This window comes from Eschrichtius robustus, chromosome 3, assembly GCF_028021215.1.
Source record: "Eschrichtius robustus isolate mEscRob2 chromosome 3, mEscRob2.pri, whole genome shotgun sequence".
NCBI classification, from domain to species: domain Eukaryota; kingdom Metazoa; phylum Chordata; class Mammalia; order Artiodactyla; family Eschrichtiidae; genus Eschrichtius; species Eschrichtius robustus.
Window position 1 is genome coordinate 97,047,527 of NC_090826.1, and position 24,554 is coordinate 97,072,080.

General features: G+C 51.3%; 1 protein-coding gene across 4 annotated transcripts in view; it reads left to right on the forward strand.

The window, feature by feature from the left end:
* SLC6A17 (solute carrier family 6 member 17) overlaps positions 1-24,554 on the forward strand; it is a 47,056-nt gene that overhangs the window by 19,860 nt on the left and 2,642 nt on the right. For all 4 annotated transcript variants that reach the window (XM_068540456.1, XM_068540460.1, XM_068540457.1 and 1 more), the window contains 7 exons: positions 1,664-1,790; positions 2,549-2,730; positions 4,436-4,546; positions 20,420-20,661; positions 20,977-21,169; positions 23,191-23,383; positions 23,968-24,127. In XM_068540456.1, coding sequence (XP_068396557.1) covers positions 1,664-1,790; positions 2,549-2,730; positions 4,436-4,546; positions 20,420-20,661; positions 20,977-21,169; positions 23,191-23,383; positions 23,968-24,127 — 1,208 coding nt within the window. The remainder of the gene's footprint in view (positions 1-1,663; positions 1,791-2,548; positions 2,731-4,435; positions 4,547-20,419; positions 20,662-20,976; positions 21,170-23,190; positions 23,384-23,967; positions 24,128-24,554) is intronic.

Genomic DNA, 24,554 nt, shown 5'->3' on the forward strand with positions numbered 1-24,554 from the left:
GTCGGGGGCTGGTGGCGGGCACTAGCCAGGAGGCAGAGGGGCTGCTCTTGGGCACAGGGTTTACAGACCAGAGTCCTGGGCAGGGGTGAGGGCAGGGAGGGAGACCCTCATCATGAGAATTGCATCCAGCTGGTGTCTCAGGGCCACATATTTCCTAAACCGAAAGTTGGCACCACTCTCTGATGGTCTAGTATTTGGGATTATTGTGAAGGAGGAAAGGCCTGGGACATCTCCGCCAGAGTTCTCTGGGGACATGTGGACCATCCCAGATTCCCCTCTCTGCCTACCAGCCCATCAGCTCTCTGTGAGGGAGGCCCATCCTTTTTCCTGGGTTAAAGAGTATTTTATTTGGGTAAGTGGGTGGCACGAGAAAAGGCAGCCCTGGGGTATGGCGTCTCCTTGCCAGTTTGCTGTGCGCATGAGCAGACCGGGAGAAGGACTCAGGAGCCTGGGGCTGACCGAGGAGGGGTGAGGCTTTGGAACAGTGGGAGACAGGGAGACCCCACTGGCCTGGATGGGGAACTCCATGAGAGCTTCAGGCTGATCCACGGGGCAGCAGACGAGGCCCTGCTTAGTTAGCTCTCTAGGTGAGGAAACCGAGCCTCCCTTAAGGGCAAAGCCCACAGGTGCCCATGCTCACAACTGGGATAAAAACTGGAATCTGCTTCTGGAAGGGACTGAGGATCTTTCAGCCCCGGCAGCAGGGCCAGCCCAAACCTGCCTCACTCAGCGACTGGGAGAGATCACCTCTACACAGGTTGACATGGCTGAATACAGCACCCTCTGCTGGGGCTGGCCGGGTGTATATGCATGAGTGTGAGTGGCCTGCCCCTTGTACTAAAAGCACCCAAGTAAAGATAGTGAGTGTCTCTCCTTCTGTATTCCACATAAGGTGTGCTGTAGGAGTGTCTGCTTGTGCATACCCGGGCTTAGGTGAAATCAATAAAGCAAGGGGCTCTCAGCTCTCACACTGCCCAGCAGTGTCACTGATGCATCATATAGCCGTGCCCCTGAAGGTAGAAGGGATCTCTTGACATCCAAAGTGGATGCAGCAAATCTCTGCATGTAAAAGCATTGCTTTCAAAGAAACCCCTTGAACCCTCAGTCAGAATCCACGTGCTCCGATTTTAAATACAATTCTACCAAGGTTGGTTATCATGTTTCCAAGAACGAGAAGTGATGTCTTTCTAGAAGCAGACTGCTGAGAGTACCAAAGAGAAAGTAGCATCCCGAGAGAAGGAAAGACATAGGAAGCCAATAAGAAGCATTTACAAAACCTCAAAAAGCGCAGCAGTCTGGGGCCATTTACTGTAGCGGCAGTAGCTGTACATGCCTCCACAGCCCTGGAGGGCAGCTCTGGAATTGTAATCCTGAGTCATCAGGAAATGATGGGGAAGTGCTTCAGGCGTCTTAGAAGAATTTCAAACTGGAGAGGATTAACATTTTAAGAGTTTACTGCTTAAAGGAGAGAACTTTAATATCGGAAACATTCCTCTGTGGATTCCCCAAATAGCAGATGAGTGGAGGATTAGGAGCAGACCCTCAGCTGCCACTGTCCCATCATCCCATCCCTCCTCCCCCTCCTCCAAGGCTGTGCGTGGGGAGGCGCGTGGGGATGGAGTTGCCTGTAGCCTCTGTGACCCCCATGGACCCCCGTCTGCAGGTCTGCCTCTTTGTTGGGCTGTACTATAATGTGATCATCGGGTGGAGTATCTTCTATTTCTTCAAGTCTTTCCAGTACCCGCTGCCCTGGAGTGAGTGCCCTGTCGCCAGGAATGGGACCGTGGCAGGCAAGTATGGTTCTTCTGAGGGACCCACCTGGGGATTACAGCCAGCTCTGTCCCAGGAAGGAGTTGAAGGAGCCTAAGAGGCTAAGGCACAGATTTGGGATTTCATTGACTTGCTGTGTCACCTTGGATAAGCCACCTACCCTCTCTGATCCTCATTTCCCCTTCTGATGATCTCTTGCCAGCCTATCCCACAGAGTTCTTACAGGGATTGAATGAAATAGTGAGTGTAGGTGTAACTCTGGAGATTGTGACTTTTGTTTAGTTATTATTAACTACCCTAGGTTACTCTAATACCATCCTATCTGGAAACAACCTTAATTTGCATGCCAGTCCCCTAAAGGGCTGGCTGACTTATCCCACCCACAGATGGGTAAACTGAGGCCCAGAAACAGCTTTCCCATGGTCACGCCACTGATTTAACCAAGGATCAAGGATGAGAATGCAGGTCTCCAGCTCCTCGCTCAGAACCGTTCCCAAGGAACTTGAGGCCAGTTCTGCCTAATCCTTCCTGCCCTCCATGGATGGATGTGGGCAGGGGGATGACATGAGTGGGAATTCAGTCAGATCAGTGTATCCTGAAGCCTCCCAGGCCCCTTGGGATCCCAGGAGTCCTCAGGGTCTGGCAGATCCTGGCTAACCCAGAACAATATCATTCTTCCCTGCTGCCCATGCTCAGCTGCCCTGGGTGGGGGTCAAGTGGAGGAGGTGGTCCCACGGGCCCCTCCACCGAGACCCTGTGGCCTTTGCTGCCTTTTCAGTGGTGGAGCCAGAGTGTGAGAAGAGCTCGGCCACTACCTACTTCTGGTACCGAGAGGCACTGGACATCTCCAACTCCATCTCAGAGAGTGGGGGCCTCAACTGGAAGATGACCCTGTGTCTCCTCGTGGCCTGGAGCATCGTGGGCATGGCCGTCGTCAAGGGCATCCAGTCCTCGGGGAAGGTGAGTGGTGGTGGGGGGGGCACCCACACCTACACGGGGGAAGGGGTGCCACAGAAAAGTGTGGAAGGCAGGGGTGGAGAACTCTGGGTCGCCCCTGCAGGGTTCTTTGGGTGGGCTTGGCCTCTGGATGGCTCAGGATGAGGACACAGGCCCCTGAGGAGGTGATGGGAGCGTCATAGCCACAGTACTGTTCCCTGTGGACAGCCCGCCAAGGATGGGCTTGTGGAAAATCACTGCCTTGACCCCAGCTGCCTCCGTGCTCAGATAACTCCGGGTTGCTCCCACAGCCTTTAAAGAGAAGGAAAACCAGGAGTACTGAGCTAGGACATTCGGCTAGACCCTAGCCCTTCAGCTTCCCTAGCAAGAGCCCTAGAAGAGCCTGCTCAGCAATTTTTGGTGAAAACCAACAGCTCAATGTATCTACAACTGATGGGCTCTGTGAACGGGTGGGTACTGTGAGTGAAGGGGGCTTTGGGGGCCTCTGAGGGTGCAGACCAGCCAAGCCCCACACACACCTTCTCCCAGTAGGTCAGATTCCCTTCAAATAAGGGCACTTTCTTCTTTGTCATGTGTCAGTATTCGTGGACTGCCAGGGCTGGAAAAGATGTTAGAGATCCTATAGCCCAATCCACCCATTTTACAGACGAAGAAACTGAGGTTCCAGAGGTGGGGGGAAATATCTCACCTGAGATCAGGCAGCCAGTCAGCCCCAGGGCTGGAACTAGAATCCTGGCTGTCTGTCTGTCTGTCTGTCTGAGGCTCCAGGCTCTTTGGTGGATTTGATGAGCAGGGAAGCTAAGCCCTGGAAAGGTAGCATGGTCTCAGGCACCACCTCTTCTCTCTCCAAAGGCCAAAATAGTAGCTGGCACTTCATGGCACTGATCAGGCACTGCCACATGTATGAGTGCATTTGGGCCACAGCAATCTTAGGAGTTAGGAGTTATTTTACCCACTTTATAGATGAGGAAATGGAGGCACCCCTAGGTTAAATAAATAGCTCAAGGTCATGTGGTTGGAAAATGGTAGTCAGGATCAGAACTCAGGTTGTCTAGCTCTGGACCTGCGTGCTTTTAACCTTACACCATCCTCCCTGAACAGCCTTCTTGGTTTGTTTCAGTGCAGCAAACTTTTTGTAAGCATCTCCTTTGTGGGAGGCTCTGTGCCAGGCCCATGGAGATATAGAAATGTTCAAGAAATGCATGTGCTAGAAAGTAGCATTTAATTTATAATCACAAGAGGCAGGACCTTCTTCTGATGCTTTTGCTTGGGAGCCGTGCCTATAACCTCCTGGATGCCTTCTGTCAAAGGAGCTCTAAGGACAGGGGAGATCCTGAGGGGGTCCACTGGAGTCAGGGACAGAAAAGCAGGCATGAGATATGAAAAAATGAAGAGCGGGGAGCAAAGGGTTCCTCGCCCCCTTGGCGGCCCTTGGGGGCGCGGAGGCCGCGAGCCCAGCCCCACCAGCCCTTGAAAGGAGAAAACAAGCCTCAGGCACAGCCATGCTGACTCCAGCTTGTCTGTGTGGCTGCTTCTGCCTTGGCTCGATGCCAGACGTGCAGTGGGTTTGGCCCCGTGCCCAGGGGTCCCGGGGCTCTGCTTTCTGCTGCCATCAGAGGAGGCGCGTGTACCCCAGCTGTGAGCAGGGAGGCGGGTGCCAGCCGCAGGAGGGGCTCTGGCCCACAGTGGGTCCCTGTCCTCTCTGCAGGTGATGTATTTCAGCTCCCTCTTTCCCTACGTGGTGCTGGCCTGCTTCCTGGTCCGGGGGCTGCTGCTGCGGGGGGCCGTCGACGGCATCCTACACATGTTCACTCCCAAGGTAAGGGTCTCGGGCTCCGCAGGTACACGGACAGCTCTTCTGGGCCTTGTCTGCTTCACGCAGTTTAACACTGCCTGAGGACGCGCTGTGCGGCGGGCACTGTGGTGGGCGCTGGAGGGAGGCACCAGGGAAGCGGGCATGGGCCCTGCCCGTGTGGTTCCAAGGAGAGCGACAGGGCAGGGACACCACATCAATATGGGTGAAATCAGAAGACACTTCAGGGAGGAGATGATATCTGAAACGAGCCTCAGGGAGCAGATAGGATTTCAGTGGGCGGCAGTAGGACGTTGCAGTCAAAGGAATTGTATGAGCGAGAGTGTGGAAAAGCACTGGGCGTGCTTGGGGCCATGGTGTGAAGTCAGTTTTGGCTCAGGTTGTTGGGGGGAGGGCGCGGTTTCACTGAGTGGATCTGTGACAGCAGGAACCAAGGAGATGCCTAAGAGAAGAAAGCTCCCTGGGAATCCCAAATTGTACCCCAATCAGGGGAATGAGGTTACTATCTTATTAAAGATAAAAGAGCACGTGGGTAGACATTTTACCCTTACCAAAGCTATCCACATCTCTCATTAGATCCTCCCAGTAGCCCAGTGAGGGATGAGCAGGACCGTGGTGCATGGTGTCCTGAAGGTGGACACCTATACTCCTTAGGAAAATGGAAACAGCCAGTTTCCTAAGCATGGTCTCTGCCCACCAGGTGGCCCTGCCTCTCTGTTGCCCTCCAGACCACTGGGCACAGCTGGCATGAGCCAGTCCACTGAGGAATAAGAGAATTTCAGATGCAGAAACGGCATGCCCTTCAATGTAACCCTAAGCAAAGTACATTAGTCGCCCCAGCAGGCAGGCTGGGAAGTCCACCTCCAAATGCCAGCTGATCAGTAAGCAACATCTGGGGCCTGGTGAGGCTCCAGTCCACAGGCACAGGGTCAGAACCCTGCCAGGCCAGCTTAAGGCCCTCAACACTGTCCCTCAGTAGTGCCATCTCACTCATGTGTGCGCGCGCACACACATACACACACATATACACACGCATTAATGCTTACACAGAAAGTTCATACAAATGGCACAGGGAGAAGAATACAGATCTAGTGGTGTTTGAAATCCCCGTTCCCTCCCAACTCCCCTGCTCTGCAGCTGCAAACAGCTCCTGATGTTTGCGGGTGGGGGAGGTGGGTAGCAATGGGCAGGGCACAGACCCCTCCATATCCACTGGACAGAGCATATGGGCCCTCAGCGTTCTTGGATGTAACATCCTAGGTTTCTACGTGAACAAGCACGGAGGTCTGCTCTATGGAGCACTTAGTGAATCTCCCGAGGCATGAGTGTGACTACCGAGCCACTTGGCTGGGGTAGGGTTGTTGTGAACATGTGATGTCTGACAAAGAAGAGAAAAATGCAAACCTGGTTTCTTTGCGGGAAAACAGCCGTGAGATGAAAGCCAATGGTTTTTACGAATGAATTCAACTGTATTTCTAGAACCGTGATCAGTCTAATGTGTTCACTTGAGTCTTTCCGTTATACTTTATTGAGCTTTATGAGAAAATTATATACTCTGGAGATGTTAATAAACATGGAGATTCACACAGGTCTCCAAATGGTCCGCTGGGTGGTGCTAAGAGAGCCTGGTACTTGACTCAGAAGCCAGTGGAACCGGTTCATAAGATCAGTTGCCAGTCCCAGCACACACAACACTGCTCCCCTTCTGATTCAGACACTCTTTAAAACATTTTTTTAAGTGAAACATCTCAGACATATAAACACACATATAATAATATAATAAACATTCTTAAGAAATAAAATATTACAGATGTCATAAAAGTGCCTGTGTAGCCGGCCCTCATCCCATTCTCTTCCCTTCCCTAAAATAATCACTGTCTTGAATTTGTGGTTTAACCTGCTAATACATTTTTAAAATTTTGTAATACATATATGTGTATACTTAAACAGGATGTAGCATATGTGCATACTTTTAATCTTTATTGTATTGTATGCAACCTTCTGCAACTTGCTTTTATTTTTGCTAAACACTCTTTTGAGATTTTAGCTATATTGATATATGGAGCTCTAGTGCATCCGTTTTCATGACTGTATTGTATTCCACTGTGGCACTAAACTAAAATTTATTTATTCATTCTCTAATTGATGGTCATTTAAGTTGTGTCCAGTTCTCACCATTGCTAATAATGCTAATAAGCATTATGACACAGGTCTTCATGTGCACACGTTTCTCTCGGCATATATGTTTTGGAGTGGAATTGCCATCTTAAAGGGTATATGTGTCTTCAGTTTTACTAGATGTTGGCTGCGTTGCTCTCCAAAGTGGTTGCATCTATCGATATTAACACTCCCACCAGTTGTATATGAGAGACCCAGTTGCTCCACATGTGTTACACTGCAATTTTTGCCAATCAGGTGGATGCAAAAAGGTTGATGTACACTTTGAATAACAGGGGCGCTCCTTTCCCAAAGCTTTTCCTGGATGTTCAGGATACAGTGTGGTTCCACTTTAGCATTTGCAGAGGCCCCAAGTCTTCACGAGGTGAAACTTAAATCAAATCCAGAAGGCCCTAGAGGAGCCAGGTCACCAAGAACCAGCAGGTTTGGTCCCTGGTCCATCTAGCTCTTGTGACCTTCAGGTATGGATAGAGCCTGTGGGGCCCATCTTGAGACCTTGTCCACTGAGCAGTGCCATGGGGCAGCTCCTGCCCTTGACCCTGGAGGGATGTATTGAGCAGGGAAGGGGAGGCTTGAGGGCGTCAGAGGCCAAACCCCTCCATCAAGGATCTCCTTCACAGCCTGTGTCACCATTTGTTTTAGGCAGGTGAGGCCCAGTGGTGATGGCTGGGGTGAAGTTCCTGTTTACAAATCCTTCCAAGTCATCTGCAAAAAGTGTGGACCCATTCTCAGACACAAATGTCTGACTGTCCACACATGGCAAGCTACTGTTGCAGAGCTGGGACTGTTTTCAGCGTGGGATTGGTGAGATATGAGGAACCCGGGAGCCATTTCAAGTCCTGGCTCTAGTATAGTGCTGTAGAGTGCCAGGGTCACTGCACACAGCTGCCCAGCCTGTGCACTGCTCCATTCATATCGACCACAATGTAAATGACATCACCCGGGGTCATGCCATTTGGCAGCCATAGGACAGTCCAAGCAGATTTTTGGCCAGGGCATCTCAGAATCCACCTGAAAGAAGCATAGGCCCTCCCTGGGTATGCTGAATAACCAGGAAGATGCCCCCTCCTATAAAGTCTTCCAACATCAGAAATAATCCAAGCTAGAGGACCTGGGCTCTCAGTCCATGCCTTCAAGCAGTTATTAAGTGTGGTGAATGCAGTGTGGCCAGGATACCATGATGACCCACTAGCACTTTTGATGGGACAGTAGCTCATGTTAATGGCTAATGAAATTCTTGAATTCCTTGGGCTACTTCTTTCTGTATTATTCTTTCCATCCAGTTAAAAACCCACGTCAAAAACAAAACAAAACATAAAAACCCACGTCACTATGGGGTACCATACAACTATCCATGTGATTTGCTCAGTATAAAATGGATTATGATAGATTTTGTAACCACCAAAACTTCCAGGGAATATTTATCAAAATTACAACTGTTCACGTCCCTTGGCCCAGCAATTCCACTTCTAGGTATTTGTCCTACAGATGTACTCACCCACAAAATGATCTGTGCATAATATTGGTCATTGCAGCATTTGTTTTAGTAGCAAAAGAGTGAAAACAACCTGAATGACCATCATTTATTTATTTCTTCATTCAATAAAGGTTCATTGAATTCCTGTTATGTTCTGGCACTGCTGTGGGTTCTGGGATCCAGCAGTGAACAAAGCAGATAAACTTCCTGGCGCTGTTGGAGCTTATATTTTAGTAACAGGAGACAGATAATGTAAGACAAAGGAGTTGTTGGATGGTGTTGCTAAGGAGAAAAATAAAGCAGAGAAAGAAGGATTCGGGGCACCGGGGAGAGTTTTGCTTAGCTAGTGTGCTCAAGGAAGGCCTCCCCGAGAAAGTGATATTGGAGTGAAGACTCGATGGAGGTGAGGGGGCAGGCCATGTAGATATTTGGAAGTAGCACATCCCATTCTAAACAGAGAGAACAATAAATGAAGAGCCCTTAAGTTTGTACGTGTCTGTCATTCTCAAAGAGGCTGTTGTGGCTGGAGCGGGAGGGGAGAAAGATAGGACCTGTGGCCATGGGACCAGTGGGGAGCCAGACCAGGAGGGTCCTGTAGGCCAGGTAAGGACTCTGGTGTTTCCTTGGGGTGAAATGGGGGCCATTGGACAGTTCTGAGCAGAGCAGTGACATGATCTGACTTCCATCTTCCGAGGATCACTCTGGTTGCCATTGAGAATCTGAGGGAGCAAGGGTAGACTAGGGAGAAGCCTCCATCCAGGTGCTAGAATTCATCCAGGTGGGAGGTGACTGGCTGGAGCCCAGGTGATGTCAATGGAAGAGATGAGAAGTGGTCAGATTGAGGCTATATTCAGAAAGCAGAGTCAACAGAATTTGCTGCTGGATTGGATGTGAGATGTGAGAGAGAGGGTGACAAGGATGACCGCAAGGCCTTTTGCCTGAGCGACCAGGAGGATGTGTTTGGGGGGCGCAGGTTTGGTGAGGAACACCGAGAGTACTGTTTTGAACATGGCGGGTCTAAAACATCTAAGAGATATCCAAGTGGAGAAGCTGAGTGGGTGGTTGGATAGATGAGTCTGGAGGTCGCGTGGAAGTATAAATTTGGGAGTCTGAGAATTTAAAGTCGTGGACTGGTTACAGTCACATAGTGAACATAGAGAAGAGGACTAAACACTGAACACTGGGGTCCCAGTGTTTAGAGGTTGGGGGAGAGATAGTCAGTGAGGGCGGAGGAGAAATGAGAGAGATAGAGCAAGATAGAGAGGTCCATCCCAGAGGCCAAGTGGAGAAAGTGCTCTAAGAAGGAGGGAATGGTCAGCCAAGTCCAAACCTGCCAAGAGGTCAGGTGATGAAGACTGAGAAATGACCAATGTGCTTGGCAGCAGGGGGGTCACTGGCACCTCAACAAGAGCTGTTTTGGTGGCATGCTGGGGACAAAGTCTAGTAACAGTGGGTTCAAGGGAAAATGGGAGGGGAGGAACTGGAGGCAAGTAATAAAGACCACTGATTTTCAGGAGGTTTGCTGTAAGGGGAGCAGAGGAACAGGAAATGGGGTGGTAACCAGAGAGGACCATGGGATCAAAGGTGTCATTTCAGAATTTTATATGATGATAAAAATAATCCATCATACATTGCTGGTGGGAATGTAAAATGGTGCAGCCGCTTTGGAACAGTCTCGCAGTTCCTCAGAAGGTTACACAAAGTTAGCGTATGACCCAGCAACTCCACTCCTAGGCGCATATCCAAGAGAACTGAAAACATATGTTCAGAAATTTGTGCGCAAGTGTTCATAGCAGCGTTGTTCATAATAGCCAAAAGTAGACACAACTCAAATGTTCATCAACTGATGAATGGAAAAATAAAAGGTAGTATGTTCATACGATGGAATGTTAGCTGGCCATACAAAGGAATGAAGTACGTGCCACCATATGGATGAATTCATCCTTGAAGACATTATGCTGAGGGAAAGAAGCCGGTCACAAAAGACCACATATTGTGTGATTCTGTTTATATAAAATGTCCAGAATAGGTGATTCTGTAGAGACAGAAAACAGATTAGTGGTCGCTTGTGGGGAGGTTGGGGGAGAAATGGGGAGTAACTGTTAACGGTATGGGCTTTCGTTTTGGGGTGATGGAGATGTTCCAAAATTGATTGTGGGAATGCTGTGCAACTCTGTGATATACTAAAAACCATTGAACTGTACACTTTTTTCAAAAATCCAAAAAAGAGAGGGAAATTGATGCTATAGGAGAGGAGGGAAGCAAAGTCCTTGAATAAGCAGGAGAGATGGGACCCAGTGCCCAGGTGGAGGAGTTGGTCTTAGCTTGGAGCACACACTGTCCCCGTAGGAGCAGGAGGGATGGGCCAGCCTGTGGCACAGATGCTGGCAGCTGAGAAGCGGTGGCGAGGATATTCTCACTGTGGGAGCTTTCTTCTCATTGGGTCATTTTTCTCTGTGAAGTAGGCAGCAAGGTCATCAGCTGAGAGTAGGGATCGTGGGGGAGGGGTTGGAGGCCTAAGGAGGGGTGAGTGTGACGTAATTGTGTACCAGATGGGGATGCATGCACACGCGGGTGGAGGGGGCAGGAGCTGGAGGTTAGGAGTGGGGGGAGCAGGGAAGGCAGCCAGCGTGGTTCCAGTTCTACGGTGGACAGTTCTTCATATTTTACCATCTCTGTAGGCAGGCTGTTCTCACAATCAGTGAGACACTTAGAACAATCACATGTTTTCCAGCAGTCAGTACTTACTATGTGAGGCACCTTACGTATATTAACTCATTTAAACTCATGACAATTCTAGAAGTATTATTATTATCACCGCTTTCCACATGGGGAAACTGAAGCACAGAGAAGTTAAATAATTAGTTTAAGGTCCCAGGTGTCCTGGGCCCAAGGTGTGTGTTGTGTCCAGCTATGCTTGCTGCCTGGGGGCAGGCCCAGAGTAGATGGGGGGTTCGTCATCACCAGGGTCAGGAGCTTATCAAGCGATGACAGTGGAGAGATGGCAGGGGAGATGAGAGTGTAAGCAAGGAGTGACGAGAAGGATGGACATTGACTAAGCCAGTGACGAAGGAAAGTTAGGATACAAACAGGGTGAGGGGCAGTGAAATGGAGGTGGGCCAAAGGATTGGAGGTCCCAGCAGGGCTGAAGAATTTTTAGAGTTCAGATACTAGAGGTGAGCTGGAAAGATGGGGTGCTTTGGAGTATGGGACCCTTAAAAACTGAGGTTTAATTGGAGCACGGCTAGTAGTCATGACAAAGGCCATGGCATGACCGTAGGAGTGGGGGAAGGCGAAGAGTACTGGAAGTGTTGTAGGAAAATGGGGCCTGAGAGGATGGTCATGGCCCAGGTCTCGGGTGAGTCCCTGGGATGGGCTGCCAAGGGAGGGTCCTTGACTTCACGCAGGAAAGAATTCAAGAGCGAGCCATCGTAAAGTGAAAGCAGGTTTACTGAGATACACAACGGGTCTCAGGAGGCCCCGAGGGGTGGGGTGGTTAGTTTTTATGGGGTGGGTAATTTCATAGGCTAACGTGTGGGAGGATTATTCCAACTATTTTGGGAAAGGGGTGGGGATTTCCAGGAACTGGGCCATCACCCACCTTTTGGCCTTTTATGCTTGGCCTGGGAACTGTCCTGGCGCCTGTGGGTGTGTCATGTAGCTAATCTATTACATGAATGTATCATGAGGCTCAAAGTCCACTGGAAGTCGAATCTTCCGCCATCTTGGGCCTAAACCGTTCTAACTAGTTTTTGTTGTATCCTCAACAGCTCTGTCATTCTTCTAAAGGTTGTGCCCTGCCCTCTTTGCTCCTGTCTCTGAAGGGAGGAGGAAAAGGGACCCAGAGGCAGATTGTTGGAGGGGACATTGATGGAGATATTGAAATCGCGCAGATGACAGCAGCAGTAGTGTTGGGAAGAGCGACAGTGTGCAGTGGAACGTGGGGAGCGGCCGGGAGAGCGGACAGCACTTTGTCCACCCAGGCCCAGTGCTCCTAAGTGTGCAAGAAAACAGCCTTCCCCCTGAGAGGCTGCAGGGGCCGCCTCGGCCTCAGGGCCCCTTGCTCAGCCCTTCCCTGCACATCAGGCTCCCCTGGGAGCTGTAATGACCAGGAAAAACTACCAGCGCTCAGGCCCACCCTCGACTAATCAGAATCCAGCAATCGGACTCGTTAATCAGGATCGCTGGGTGTGGTGTCCAGATGGCAGTAGAGCGTCAGAGCTCCCCAGGTGATTCTAATGGGTAGCCAGGGTGGAGAGCTGCTGAGTCACAGCAAGAAGGTGAAGGGAACATCCAGAGATGCGTTGCAGTAATGGGGGAATTGTGCTGATAACAGGGCCCAGTGGTAGGGTGCAGGCAGTTGTGGGCGGTGGCGCAGCGGCTTGAGTCAGAGCAGGGGACAGACCTGGCCCTCCCGGGATGAAGGCCAGATGAAGGATGACCCTGGAGTCCTGGACATCTTGCAGCGGCGGAGCTAAACTGGGCCCTGGGACCGAGGACCTGGCCTGCTGGTCCCTTGAGCCAAATGTGGGGACGAGGCTATGAGTGGGCAGGGGCAGGGGGGGCAGCTTACCAGGAGCCCCGGAACCCTGTGGGTTCCCAACTCAGCAGGATGAGGAAGTGTTAAGGCTGGGGGCGACATCTCTGGTGGACAGTGGGGAAGAAACAGGGAGGAATACACACACACGTAGATATGCTTGTGTGTGACGTGTGTGTGTGCGTGCATATATCTGTATTGCTGGTATACACATAAAATATCACTGGAAGAGTAGGCAAGAGACTGGTACTGTGGTTACATCTAGGGAAGAGGAGCTGAGTATCTGGAATACAGGGGTGAGAAAAGGGAGACCCTTTTATGCCTTTTGAGTTTTAAACCACGTAACCACGTTACCTATAATCGGTAAGATGGAAGCCACACCAGTTTTTCGGGGGCGGGGCCTGGCACAACCTGAGCCACGCGGGAGCTGCGGGCATCTGCTTTGCGGTCTCTGGGGTCTGGACGAGCGAGTGGTCCTGCCCAGTGAGGACAGGCCGCAGGGTCAGGGGTGTGCGTTCACCCTCAGAGAGGAGAAGTGGGGTCCCTGCAAAGGCCCAGGTGTAGCGGTTAGTGGAGGAACTTCGTGACTCCCGCAACTAGCGTAAGGCTTCTGAGCCGGGTGGTGAGGGCAGCCCAGCCTTGTTCCCAGAGGTGGGCTCTGGAGCCGGACAGTCTGGCTCAGATCCCAGCTCATCCCTCAGTCGTGGGAGGGCAAGTTCCTTGGCCTCTCGGGGCCTCAGTTTCCTCAGCTGCAAGATGGGGTGAACCACGGCAGCTCCCTCACCGCATCGTCAAGAGAGCATATAGGACTGTCTCGAGGTGCAGGGAGTGCATGGTGAGCATTAGCTATTTTTCTTCTCCGTCGTGAAGGTGACACTGTTATTGGGCAGTAGGAACCAGGTGCCCCAGTGCCATCTGGTGTCTGCGGGCCCGTCTGTGCTGAGAAGCAAGGGCGGCGTGCGCTCCTGTCATGCACCAGCCCGGGCTCGGGCTCAGCAGCTGCTTGCCGATTCAAAAAGCATCTTCATGCTGCTGAGTCAAATGCTGTGGAACACCTTGCTCCCCGCCTGAGGAAGTGACTCAGCCGTGTGCCAAGGAAATGGCAGCAAGCCATTGCTCTGTTTCAGGGTGGGCACCCTGAGGCAGGTTTGAGCCTTGTTTTCAGTGGGGAAAGCCCGTTTCCCACCTCTCTTCTTGCAGTCACATCCTGATGTCCAGAAAGGACACTGGGCTTCCTGAGGTCTGGTCTGGGGTTCCTCCTCTGTTGACACTATGATCAGGACCTTGTTGAGATCAGGCACTATCATCCATGAAATCCTCAAAGAGCCCCTTTAAATTCAAGGAACACAGGCATTCAGTCCTGAAGGTGCCTGGCTCTCTTTACCCCCAGATGTGCACTGGGCTTCTGGTCCTCTCCACCGGCAAGAGTGCCCCTCCACACTGCAGGCTGGAAGGGGGGATGCCCAGGGACCACTCACACAAAGGCCAAGCTTTGGCCCTCTCGGCTGCTTTCCTGGGGGCTTATTAATGTCAGATTTGGATCCATCAGCTTACTTCAAAGTAATCTAGAGGTGGGCGGGGGGAAGGGTGGGGATATAGAGGAAGCAAGATTAGCCATGTGTTGATAATTGTTGAAGCTGGGGGATGGGTACATGGGGGTTCATAACACTATCCTCTCCACTTTTGTACATTTTGTAATCAATGTTCTACAATTCTTAAAAATGGAAAAATAACAGCAATTAAATACCATCTTAACATACAAACAAAAAACAGTTTTTGTTTCCGTCCAAAATCATTGCATGTAAAACAATCCTACCCTGTCCTCTGAGAAATCCCTCATGCTATAGGGTCAGCTCTGATGGCACAGTTTGGGATTATGGTGTCCTCCCTGAAGTGGCCGCCTCCATTTATGAAATTGGCCCTGATGGTGCCTGGGCCTAGGAATTTATCCACATCGTAGTTTTAGGCTCAGGAAGTGGTGAAAATCCTAATGATGATATGTGTTTGAGTCTCATAAGCGGCCCAGACCTTTTTGTAAAAACTTTGGTAATGACTGACATAGATCAAAAAGGAAATAATTACTTCAAAATGAGAGAGAGAGAGAGAGAGAGAGAAGAGAAGGAAAGGAGATGGAAAGGAAGCCAGCATTAAAATAGCCTTGTTTTAGAAAGTAGAAGTTTAAAGTCCTAAGGATCTTCCTGTCTGAGAAGGCTGCATCTTAGCACAAAAAGGCTTATACAACTTCATAGCCCCTGGTCTGGTCCTTCCTGCTCAGCTCACCTCGAGGACACAGGTCAGCCTTTGTCTGTCTCTCTCTTGCCCCCCACTCTTTCCTCCTCTCCTGTGTGCCAGGCACTGCTCACACAAAGATGAACAGGAGATGGGCTCCACCCCTAACAAGCACCAAGTGTGGAAAGGAACACAGACACAGAAACCTGAAATGCGGGTATTGACAAGAACCGTGAGGGTCCAGGGACCACGAGTAGCTCTGCCAGAGGCAGTCAGGAAAAGCTTCAAAGAGCAGGTGATAATTTGTGCTGGGTTTTGAGAAATAAATAGGAGTTCACCAGAAAGTGAGTAGGTGGAAGGGAATTCCAGGCAGAGGGAGCAGCCTGGGCAAAGGCCAGAAGTATAAGACCACGGTGCTTTTGAAGAGTGGTTAGGATGTTCAGAACACAGAATGGAAAAAGATTTTCCAGCAGGCAGTGGGGAACCATTAAAGATGTTTCAACATGCAAACGACATTGCCAGAGCTATGTCTGTCTCAACCGGCCCTCTCTTACAAAATCTCGTGCTTCCTCCTAGTTGGAACTCTCCAAACTACCCAGAGCCCTCCCACTAGGTGCAGGTTTCTAGCCTGAGGTTCCAGCGGATTGGTAGGACTGTCATGACTGACATCCGTGAACTTCAGTGAATAGCAGCAAGCCTTCCAGACATAAGTAATCCACCCATTTCTGGAACCTTCTGAGAGGATCATTTCAAAAAACCCACCCAGGAGAAGGGAGGTACAGAAGTCCTTTCCCAGTGGAACTATGATTATTTTGTTCTCCCTTTTAAAGTAATCTCCAGATTTTTATTAGGAGCATGTATAGGCGCCTATTTCTTTATGCACAATGCCAAAATCCAAATAGCCCTGAAAAACAAAAAAAAATTTTTTTCTTTCTCCCAGAACTCATTTGGCGGCAAAATGACCTGAACAGATGTGAGACTATTTATAGTCTTTATCGATTCACTTGGTGTGAATATTCATATTCTGCTGCAGAAATACTAATGTGTCTGATTACAGGGTGCTGCCCCAGACCCCATGGGGGGTGTTATGTAATTATGTGGCATATGCACCGTATTACCTTTCTAAAATAAAATTGGAAACAAAGCCTGGTTTCCAAAACCAGGCTGGTCCCAAGGCTTGTAGATGAGGAGATGCAGGTCTGTACCACTTTTGTAAAGAAGATGACACTGCAGGAGCAGCGGGCCCTCAACCGTGTGGCATGACCCTGCGCCATTTCTCTGGCCATCTTTCTCTCCCGTGTTCCATGGTGAACATTTTAAGCCCCTTCCACTGTCTGAACCTTCTGACCTCTCCTCCCAGTGCACCTTACCCCCAACAGATGATTTTGCCTCCTGCTTTATGGGGAAAACAGAAGCCACCAAGACGAAAACTCCCTTAGGTGGCAGAGATAGAAACAGAATATGTATACAACCCTGCCCACAGCTGCCCTATCCTGTCCTCCTTCTCTTGTCCCCCAGGTGAGCAGCTCAAGGGTCCCCTATGGAAGACAGCTCCTCTTCCCTTCTCTAGGTCTCCTGTCCTCCATCAGCTTTAGGTATCGTCAAGTCACTGCATTAAAAACAAAAACGAGACAACAAATCAAAAAGCAACCCTCCACTGATTTCGTAGCCTTCCCCCGATGCTGCCCTGTCTTTCATTCCAAGCCTAGCTTCTCCAGAGTGTCCACCATTTCTTCCCCTCTGCTTCTCACCTCTCCTCATTCCTCTCTGTCTTCTGGCCCCATTGCTCCCTGTACAGCTCCGACTAAGCTCACCCATGACCTCGTGGCTGTAGCATCTTTCACTCCGTAGCAGGGGTCCCTGCTCCTCCCCGGCGGGCTTTCTTCCCATGGCCTCCGTGATCCAGCCCTCTCCTGCTTTTCCTCCGGCCTCCACTGCTGCTTCTCCTCTCCCTCCCTGTAAGATCCTCTTCCCTGCTTTAAACTTGCAGGTGTTGACTTGGCCCCAGCCTCTTGCCTCTTCTCACTCTATCCACAGCCTCAAGGCAGTCACTGCCTGTACACCTGCTACGCACACATTATACCTCCAGCTCAGCGCTCTCCTCGAAATTCCAAACTCATTTGTCTAACTACCGGCTTGACATCTCCTTGTAGATATATTAAGGACGCATTAAACTCAGCATTTCTAGAAGGGATGCTTTGATCTTCCCTGTTCTAACCCCATCGACACCGGCCCCTCTTCCGCTGTTTCCACATCCACCCACTCAGGTCTGCAGGCCAGAGCTGTGGCCGTCACCCTGGCATCTCCCCTTCCAGCACCCCCCATCTCCAGTCCGTCACTCAGGTAGACTTGTTTTTTCCTACTCTACCCTCTCCGTCTTCACCACCCTGACCCTAGGCAACGCCACTGTGACCTCCCACTTGAATCCCAGGATGTGCTTCCTCGCAGATCTGCTGCATCCACTGGTTTCTTTTAGAAATGCCCATCCGATTGTTTCCCTCCTCCTTCACACCCCTTAGTGCTTTCCCTGGTTAAGTGCTTTTTTAGGATCAAGACAAAGATCCTTATGGGCCTTTGCTGTGACTCCTCTGACTCTCCCAGCCTCGCCTGTGCCACTCCTGCCTTGTCCTCACCGCTTCCCTACACACATAGCTCCCCGTGTGGGGAGGGTGTCCTCCTCCAACCCCCCTCAGGGCCTCTGCACACACTGTTCCCTCTGCCTGAATGCTCTTCCCTTCCTTTAGTGAGGGCAGCTCAAAGATCCCTTCCTCTGGAAGCCTTCCCTGACCTCCTGACTCACTCAAATCCCCCTATCACAGGCTCTCCCAGCATTAGGTACCTGGCTTTCCCAGCCCTTGTCACTTTTGCAACTTAGCATCTATTCATGGGGTCATTTGACCAATGTCCATCTCTCCAACTAGAATGCCAGCTCCACGAGAGCTGGGACCCTGCCTGCTATTGCTCCCCGTGGTTCCCCACCACCCAGTACCGGGCCTGGCCCACAGTAGGTGCTCAGGGTTTGATGGATGAGTGGCTGCATGTCGTATCCACAGGGAGCCCACACATGTTACAGATGTTGAGTATACAGCCAGGGCGAGGGGGTGGGAGGGTGTCACCTCCTCATGAATGACAAGGGGCTCTTGGCTCCTTAAGGTCTGGGCTCGGGGCTTTCTTGCTGGGCCAAAGATGGCTTTACCTATTTTGTGTGGACTGAGGGACTGTAATCTCCCCTGGAATGCGCATACTAGCGACCAGGCAGTCCTCCTGGTCCTCCATTTGTGTACAGGACCCAAAGCCCAAGGGCTCTACTACCATCTCCCTCCTCCTCCTCCCCTAGCCCACCACTCTGCCAGCCTCCAAGCTTGCCAATGCCTTCTCAGCTGGGCAGTGACTCCTGGTGCTCAGACACGCCTGGGAAGCTGCTGAGATGGTGGGCCTCTGTCCTGGATGTTAGGACTGAAATATTAGAGCTGGATGGACCCTAAGCCCATCACTTTACTGTACACACAAGGAACAGACTCTTTTATAGGCACGCAGCAAGGGGCAACCGGGCCAGGACCACGTGGGGCTTGTGCCCACAGGGGGAGTAGATTCTCTAGTTCGCTCCTTGCCTCCCTCATCTGTTTGGAGTGAAGTCGCTTGGGTCCACCTCAGCAGCAAAGGTCCAAAGGGAAAGTGGTCTCAGGAGTATAGCGGCAGACCAGCTGAGTCAGGAGATGGTACTAGGAGGGCGCCATGGCCTGATGTCAGACGATCTGTGTTTTAGTAACTCCTCTGCCCCAGCTGGCTGGCTCTGGTACTTTGAGTGAGTTATTTCACCTTTGGGTCTTAGTTTACTCTTTCTAAATGTGAATAACAATTCCTTCCCCCACCAAAAAAAATACAAACAAAAAAACCCAAAAAAACCCCAAAACCCACCTCTGTCCTGATCAGGTCAGAGGCATTTTGTCAGGATTAAATGCTCCAGGATTAAATGCGCCAGGAATTACTTGAGACTGTACATTTGGTCCTCACAATCATTTTCAGAGGGAGACTCTATTATTATTCCCATTTTTCAGATGAGAAAACAGAGGCTCATAAAACAGGCACTATCACTTGCCTAAGCCTTCTCAGCTATTTAAAGAGGAAGTCAGACTTAGACCTGGGTCTTTCTGACTCTAAAACCCTATGCTGGGCCCAAGCCCTAGTCCCTGCATTGAGGAACAAAAACAGTAAAAGGAAAACAGACATGAAAAGCGTTTAGAAATTGCCCCAAGCCATCTAGATACTGTGGAGGTCCTGGCTCCTGTTGGGTCTGAGGGCAGATGGACAGGTCAGGTAGGGGCTCCCCTCTCCAGGAAGTGTCTGGGTTCTGTGCTTCAAGCTGGGTGGGTTGGGGGTGATTCTTCTGTGATCTGTATGGGCCTGTAGATGTATATGAATGAACGTAGGGTTTTTTTCTTTTTTGGAAAAGGGAGTTTGGGTGGGCAGGAGGGAGAGGTTGGTATCTTTTTTCATGGTTTGAGGTGGAGGAGGGAGACGTTTGTGTTCTTAGTTGTCTTGTACAGTTGTGCAGGCTGTATACTGCACGACTCCAGGAGGCACCATTCACACTATAGTCTAAGTGAATGTCACTCCCTAGAGTTTGCCTTACACATCATTCCTGATGGCCTTGAAGATGTTCCTTGGTATGATAGCTCCGTGGTAAGCAACGATAGCAGTTAAAATTAAGCGAGAACTTACTATGTAAGCATAGTAAGCGTTTATTTTATCTTACCTGGCCTCACAACAATCATCTGAAGCTGATACTCTTTTTTTAAATTGAAGTATAGTTGATGTATGATAGCATATGTTACAGGTGTACAATACAGTGATTCACAATTTTTAAAGGTTATACTCCATTTATAGTTATTATAAAATATTGGCTATATTCCCTGTGATGTACAATATATCCCTGTAGCTTATTTTATAAACAATAGTTTGTACCTCGTAATCCCCTCCCCCATTTGCCCCTCCCCCTTCCCTCTCCCCACTGATTACCTCTAGTTTGTTCTCCATATATCTGTGAGTGTGTTTCTTTTTTGTTATATTCACTAGTTTGTTGTATTTTTTCGATTCCTGATACTCTTGCTATCTGTGTTTTACCCATAGGAGACCTGAGGCTCAGGGAGGTTAGGGGAATTGCCCAGGCCACACGTAGCTCTTTACCACTGTGCCACGCTGCCTCTGGACTCCGTGAGGCTGAGGAAGGGGGCTGTGGTGGGAATTCCACTGCACGTGAATAAAGCCGTTATCTCTTTTCTTTTTTTTGGCTGCGCCGCCTGCTTGTAGGATCCTTAGTTCCCCGGCCAGGGTTCGCGCCTGGGCCACGGCAGTGAAAATGCCGAGTCCTAACCACTGGACCGCCAGGGAATTCCCTAAGCCATGATCTGTGTGTCTCTTTTCTTCCCCTGCCATGGTCGCCCCTCCCCCACCACAGCTGGACAAGATGCTGGACCCCCAGGTGTGGCGGGAGGCAGCCACACAGGTCTTCTTTGCCCTGGGGCTGGGCTTTGGGGGTGTCATCGCCTTCTCCAGCTACAACAAACAGGACAACAACTGCCACTTCGACGCCGCCCTGGTGTCCTTCATCAACTTCTTCACCTCGGTGCTGGCCACCCTCGTGGTGTTCGCTGTGCTGGGTTTCAAGGCCAACATCATGAACGAGAAGTGTGTGGTCGAGTAGGTGGCCCCTTTCTCCTCCTGTCCTTTTTTTCTCGCTGTCCACCTTCCCCTGGGAGAGTCCCCCTCCACCCGCGCTGGGCGATGGAGGTAAGAGGAGCTCTCTGTCCCCAGCCCTGGACCACAGGGACAGCTTCAGAGATGTCTCCGTCGACGCCCATGGCATCCTGCCTGGGTGTCTAGGAGGTGCCCCCAGGATGGTGCCCAGTCCTGCCTTTTTACCTGCACTTTTTTTTTTTTTTTTTTTTTTTTACCTTTTCTCTCGACTTTTTTGTTTTAAACCTTTTGACGTTACCCTCCCCTTTTGTGCTGCAGGAATGCCGAGAAGATCCTGGGGTACCTCAACACCGACGTCCTGAGCCGGGCCCTCATCCCTCCTCACGTCAACTTCTCTCACCTGACCACTAAGGACTACGCGGAGATGTACAAGGTCATCAAGACCGTGAAGGAGGACCATTTCTCAGCCCTGGGCCTCGATCCCTGCCTCCTGGAGGATGAGCTGGACAAGGTATGGGGCAGGCTGTCCTTCCAGGATGGGCAGAAAGGCAGGTGTGGGGGTGCAAGACCCAGAGACAGGCCATGGGTGGCTGGAGCTTGGGTGCAGAAAGCCTCCAGGGACTCATGTTTTTACTTGATAAGTGAGGACCTACTGTGTGCCCAGAGAAGGACAGAGGGAAGGTGTTGGCCAAAACCCCTGTCCTGAGGTAGGCTGAGTCTCTCTGAGAAGACGAGGCAGACGCACAAGTCCCAGAAATCACAGGGAACGGGGACGGCTTTCACGTGTCTTGAATGGGTTTCCTGCGCACCCTCCTCTGCCATGTGTAATGCGTTTGGAACAGTGCCTTGGACACAGCACGCAGAAAATAAGTGTTTACATTAGCGTCTGCCCTTTGCTGTCTATCCCCTGGGCCCTCGTGACAGAGCCGTGAGCTGAGTATTAATGTTGTCTCCTGTTTTACAGGCGAGCAGCCTGTAGCCTGCTTGAGGTCTCACAGCTAAGAAGTAGGGGAGCCAGGGTTCAAATCTTGATGCTTCTTCCCCTCCCCCGGCTGCCCCACTACCACTGCCGCAATGACCCTTAGCCCCTGGGGAGGGCAGGGCAATGCTGCCTCTCATTAACGTGCAGGCCCAAGTCTGGACACCTTGCTTCTATCCCCGTTTGCACAGCTGGAAACTTTCAAAGTGACTGTTCTGTTAGGAGGGGTAACAGGAGAGAGACATACCCATGGGGGTCCTGGGATCCAGCTGGTGCCAGGGCTCACATGGGGCCGAGCCAGCTCCCGTCAGTCAGCCTCGACCAACCCTCCCCTTCTCCGTGGAGCCAGGGAAGCTGACGCTTTCCCTGCGCTCGTGAAAAAGTCAGCTGCATTCTACTGGCACCAGCCTAATGCTGAGGGACTGTGTCGCCTGTGAGCTCTTCCCATGTGATCAAGAGTGAAAGGGCCATGTCTGGGCACCCCTGCCCTGGTTTCTTCCCCAGGTAACTGGCAGCGTAAAGGACGGCGCCCTTCCTTGAGACCCTGCCCCATTCTCACAGGTGTGGCCTGGTCCGCTGAATAGAAGTAGGATGGTAGCAGGCTTTTTAAAAAAAATATTTATTTATTTATTTGGCTGTGCGGGGTCTTAGCGGTGGCATGCGGGATCTTCATTGCCATGTGTGGGATCTTCATTGCCGTGTGTGGGATCTTCGTTGCCGCGTGCGGGATCTCTAGTTGCGGCATGCAGGATCTAGTTCCCTGACCAGGGATAGAACCCCGGCCCCCTGCGTTGGGAACACGGAGTCTTAACCGCTGGACCACCAGGGAAGTCCCCATAGCAGTTTTTTTTACATAATACAATCTTGATAACATCTAAATGACAAGAACTACACTCTCACAGTTTGGGGAGGTGTTCCCTCACAGTCCGCAGACACTACAGGATAGCACAGAAGTGATGTCAGCGGACAGTGTGTGGTCAGTTCCCTGTGAGCAGGGACCTGGGCATTAAAGCAGTGGTTCTCTACCTTGGCTGCCCATCAGAGTCACCTGGGGGCTTTATAAAACTCTGATACCCAGCTTTACCCCCAGGCCAAACAAATCATTGTCCTTGGGGGAGAGACCCAGGCATCAGTGTTTTTTAAAGGCTCCAGCATGAGTCCATTGGGTAGCCGAGGCTGAGACCACTTCGGTGAAGTCTGGCATTCAGAGCTGGGGGCGGCCGCATTGCTTAGAGGAGGAGAGTCTTGAGCTGGGTGTGTTTCTAAAAGTGAGCATCTTCATCTGAATCACCTGGGGTCCTTGGGCAACTCGTAGATTCCAGGCCCCACAGGTGAAGTCCTGAATTAATGTTTTACTCCCTGGGGGGTATTCTGATGCCCACTCAAATTTGAGACCCACTGGCCGAAAGCAAGAGGATTTAGGGGGGGCGGGGATCTCTGTGAAGGAGGGAACAGCTATATTCCTAAAGCTCTGAGGGCGGAGATAAGGAAGCAGGGGGCTCCCAGGTGGGCGTGGACCCTCACTCAGCCCCACCCTCCGCACCCACCCTCAGTCCGTGCAGGGCACAGGCCTGGCCTTCATCGCCTTCACCGAGGCCATGACGCACTTCCCCGCCTCCCCGTTCTGGTCCGTCATGTTCTTCCTGATGCTCATCAACCTGGGCCTGGGCAGTATGATCGGGACCATGGCGGGCATCACCACGCCCATCATCGACACCTTCAAGGTGCCCAAGGAGATGTTCACAGGTAACTCCTCCCGGCAGCCCCCACTGGCCTTGTGGGCTGTCCAGGGGGACAGTGAACAGGTGGTGGCTCTGACGGTAGAAAGATTGGCTTCCCACTGGGTTATTCATGACTCCATACTTAGAAAGCTCCACCTCCCCACCCCCCACCCAACCCGGCACACAGCTGGAGCCTGGCTCCGCCACCCAGAGAAGAGCACTTCAGAGCCAGAAGGGAGAAGGCTGTTTGGGAATCTGTGCCAAACCTGGCCTGGGAGATAGGCCTCTTTCTTGGTTCGTTTGCCCTTCTCCCCAAGGGCCTGCTGAGGTGTCTTAGCAGGGGCGGCCTCCTCCGTGCAGGCCCTGCACCCTGTTCCATCCCTGTCACTCCCAGCCCCAGGGTGCTCCCTGCCTAGTAGAGTAGGAGCTCAGGACCTCAGCATCTGGACCCCCTCCCCACCTCCATGCAGGGCTGGGCCTACTGGAGGGTGGGCTGCAGGCCTGCTGTGAGGAGGGGTGAGATGGGAGGGACCTGGGTGCCTCCAAGACCCCTGGGGCACCACCCACCCTGCACCTTTGCCCCCATACCGGCCTCCCGGCTCTCTGTAGTGGGCTGCTGTGTCTTTGCCTTCTTCGTGGGGCTGTTGTTCGTCCAGCGCTCCGGAAACTACTTTGTCACCATGTTTGATGACTACTCGGCCACCCTGCCGCTCACCGTCATCGTCATCCTTGAGAACGTCGCTGTGGCCTGGATCTATGGAACCAAGAAGTAAGGGGGACGTGGGGGAGAGGTGGGGACAGGAGGAGGGTCTGTCCCATCATGACTCCCTGGAGAGTGCTGTGTTCCCAGGGCTGCTCATGAGTGGGGCAGGAGATCACAGAGTCAGAATGCCAGCCAGAAAGTGCCCTTACAGATCACTTAGGGAAACTGAGTCTCAGAGAGAGGACACGACTGTCCAAGGCCACTGTGCTGGTGAGAGAGAGAGTCAGGCTGAGGACACAAGTCTTCTGGATTCAGGTGCTGGCATCATCCTGAACGGGCTTAAATTACCATAACACCTTTCCTGGGTACCAACTCTTCAGAATTCTGTCAAGCTCATTAAGCACTTGGTGGGTACACAAGAGGCCCCTGCCCTCAAAGAACCCATTGACTTCAGCAACCTGACTCATAGTTCTAGAGTGAGCTACAAAGGAGT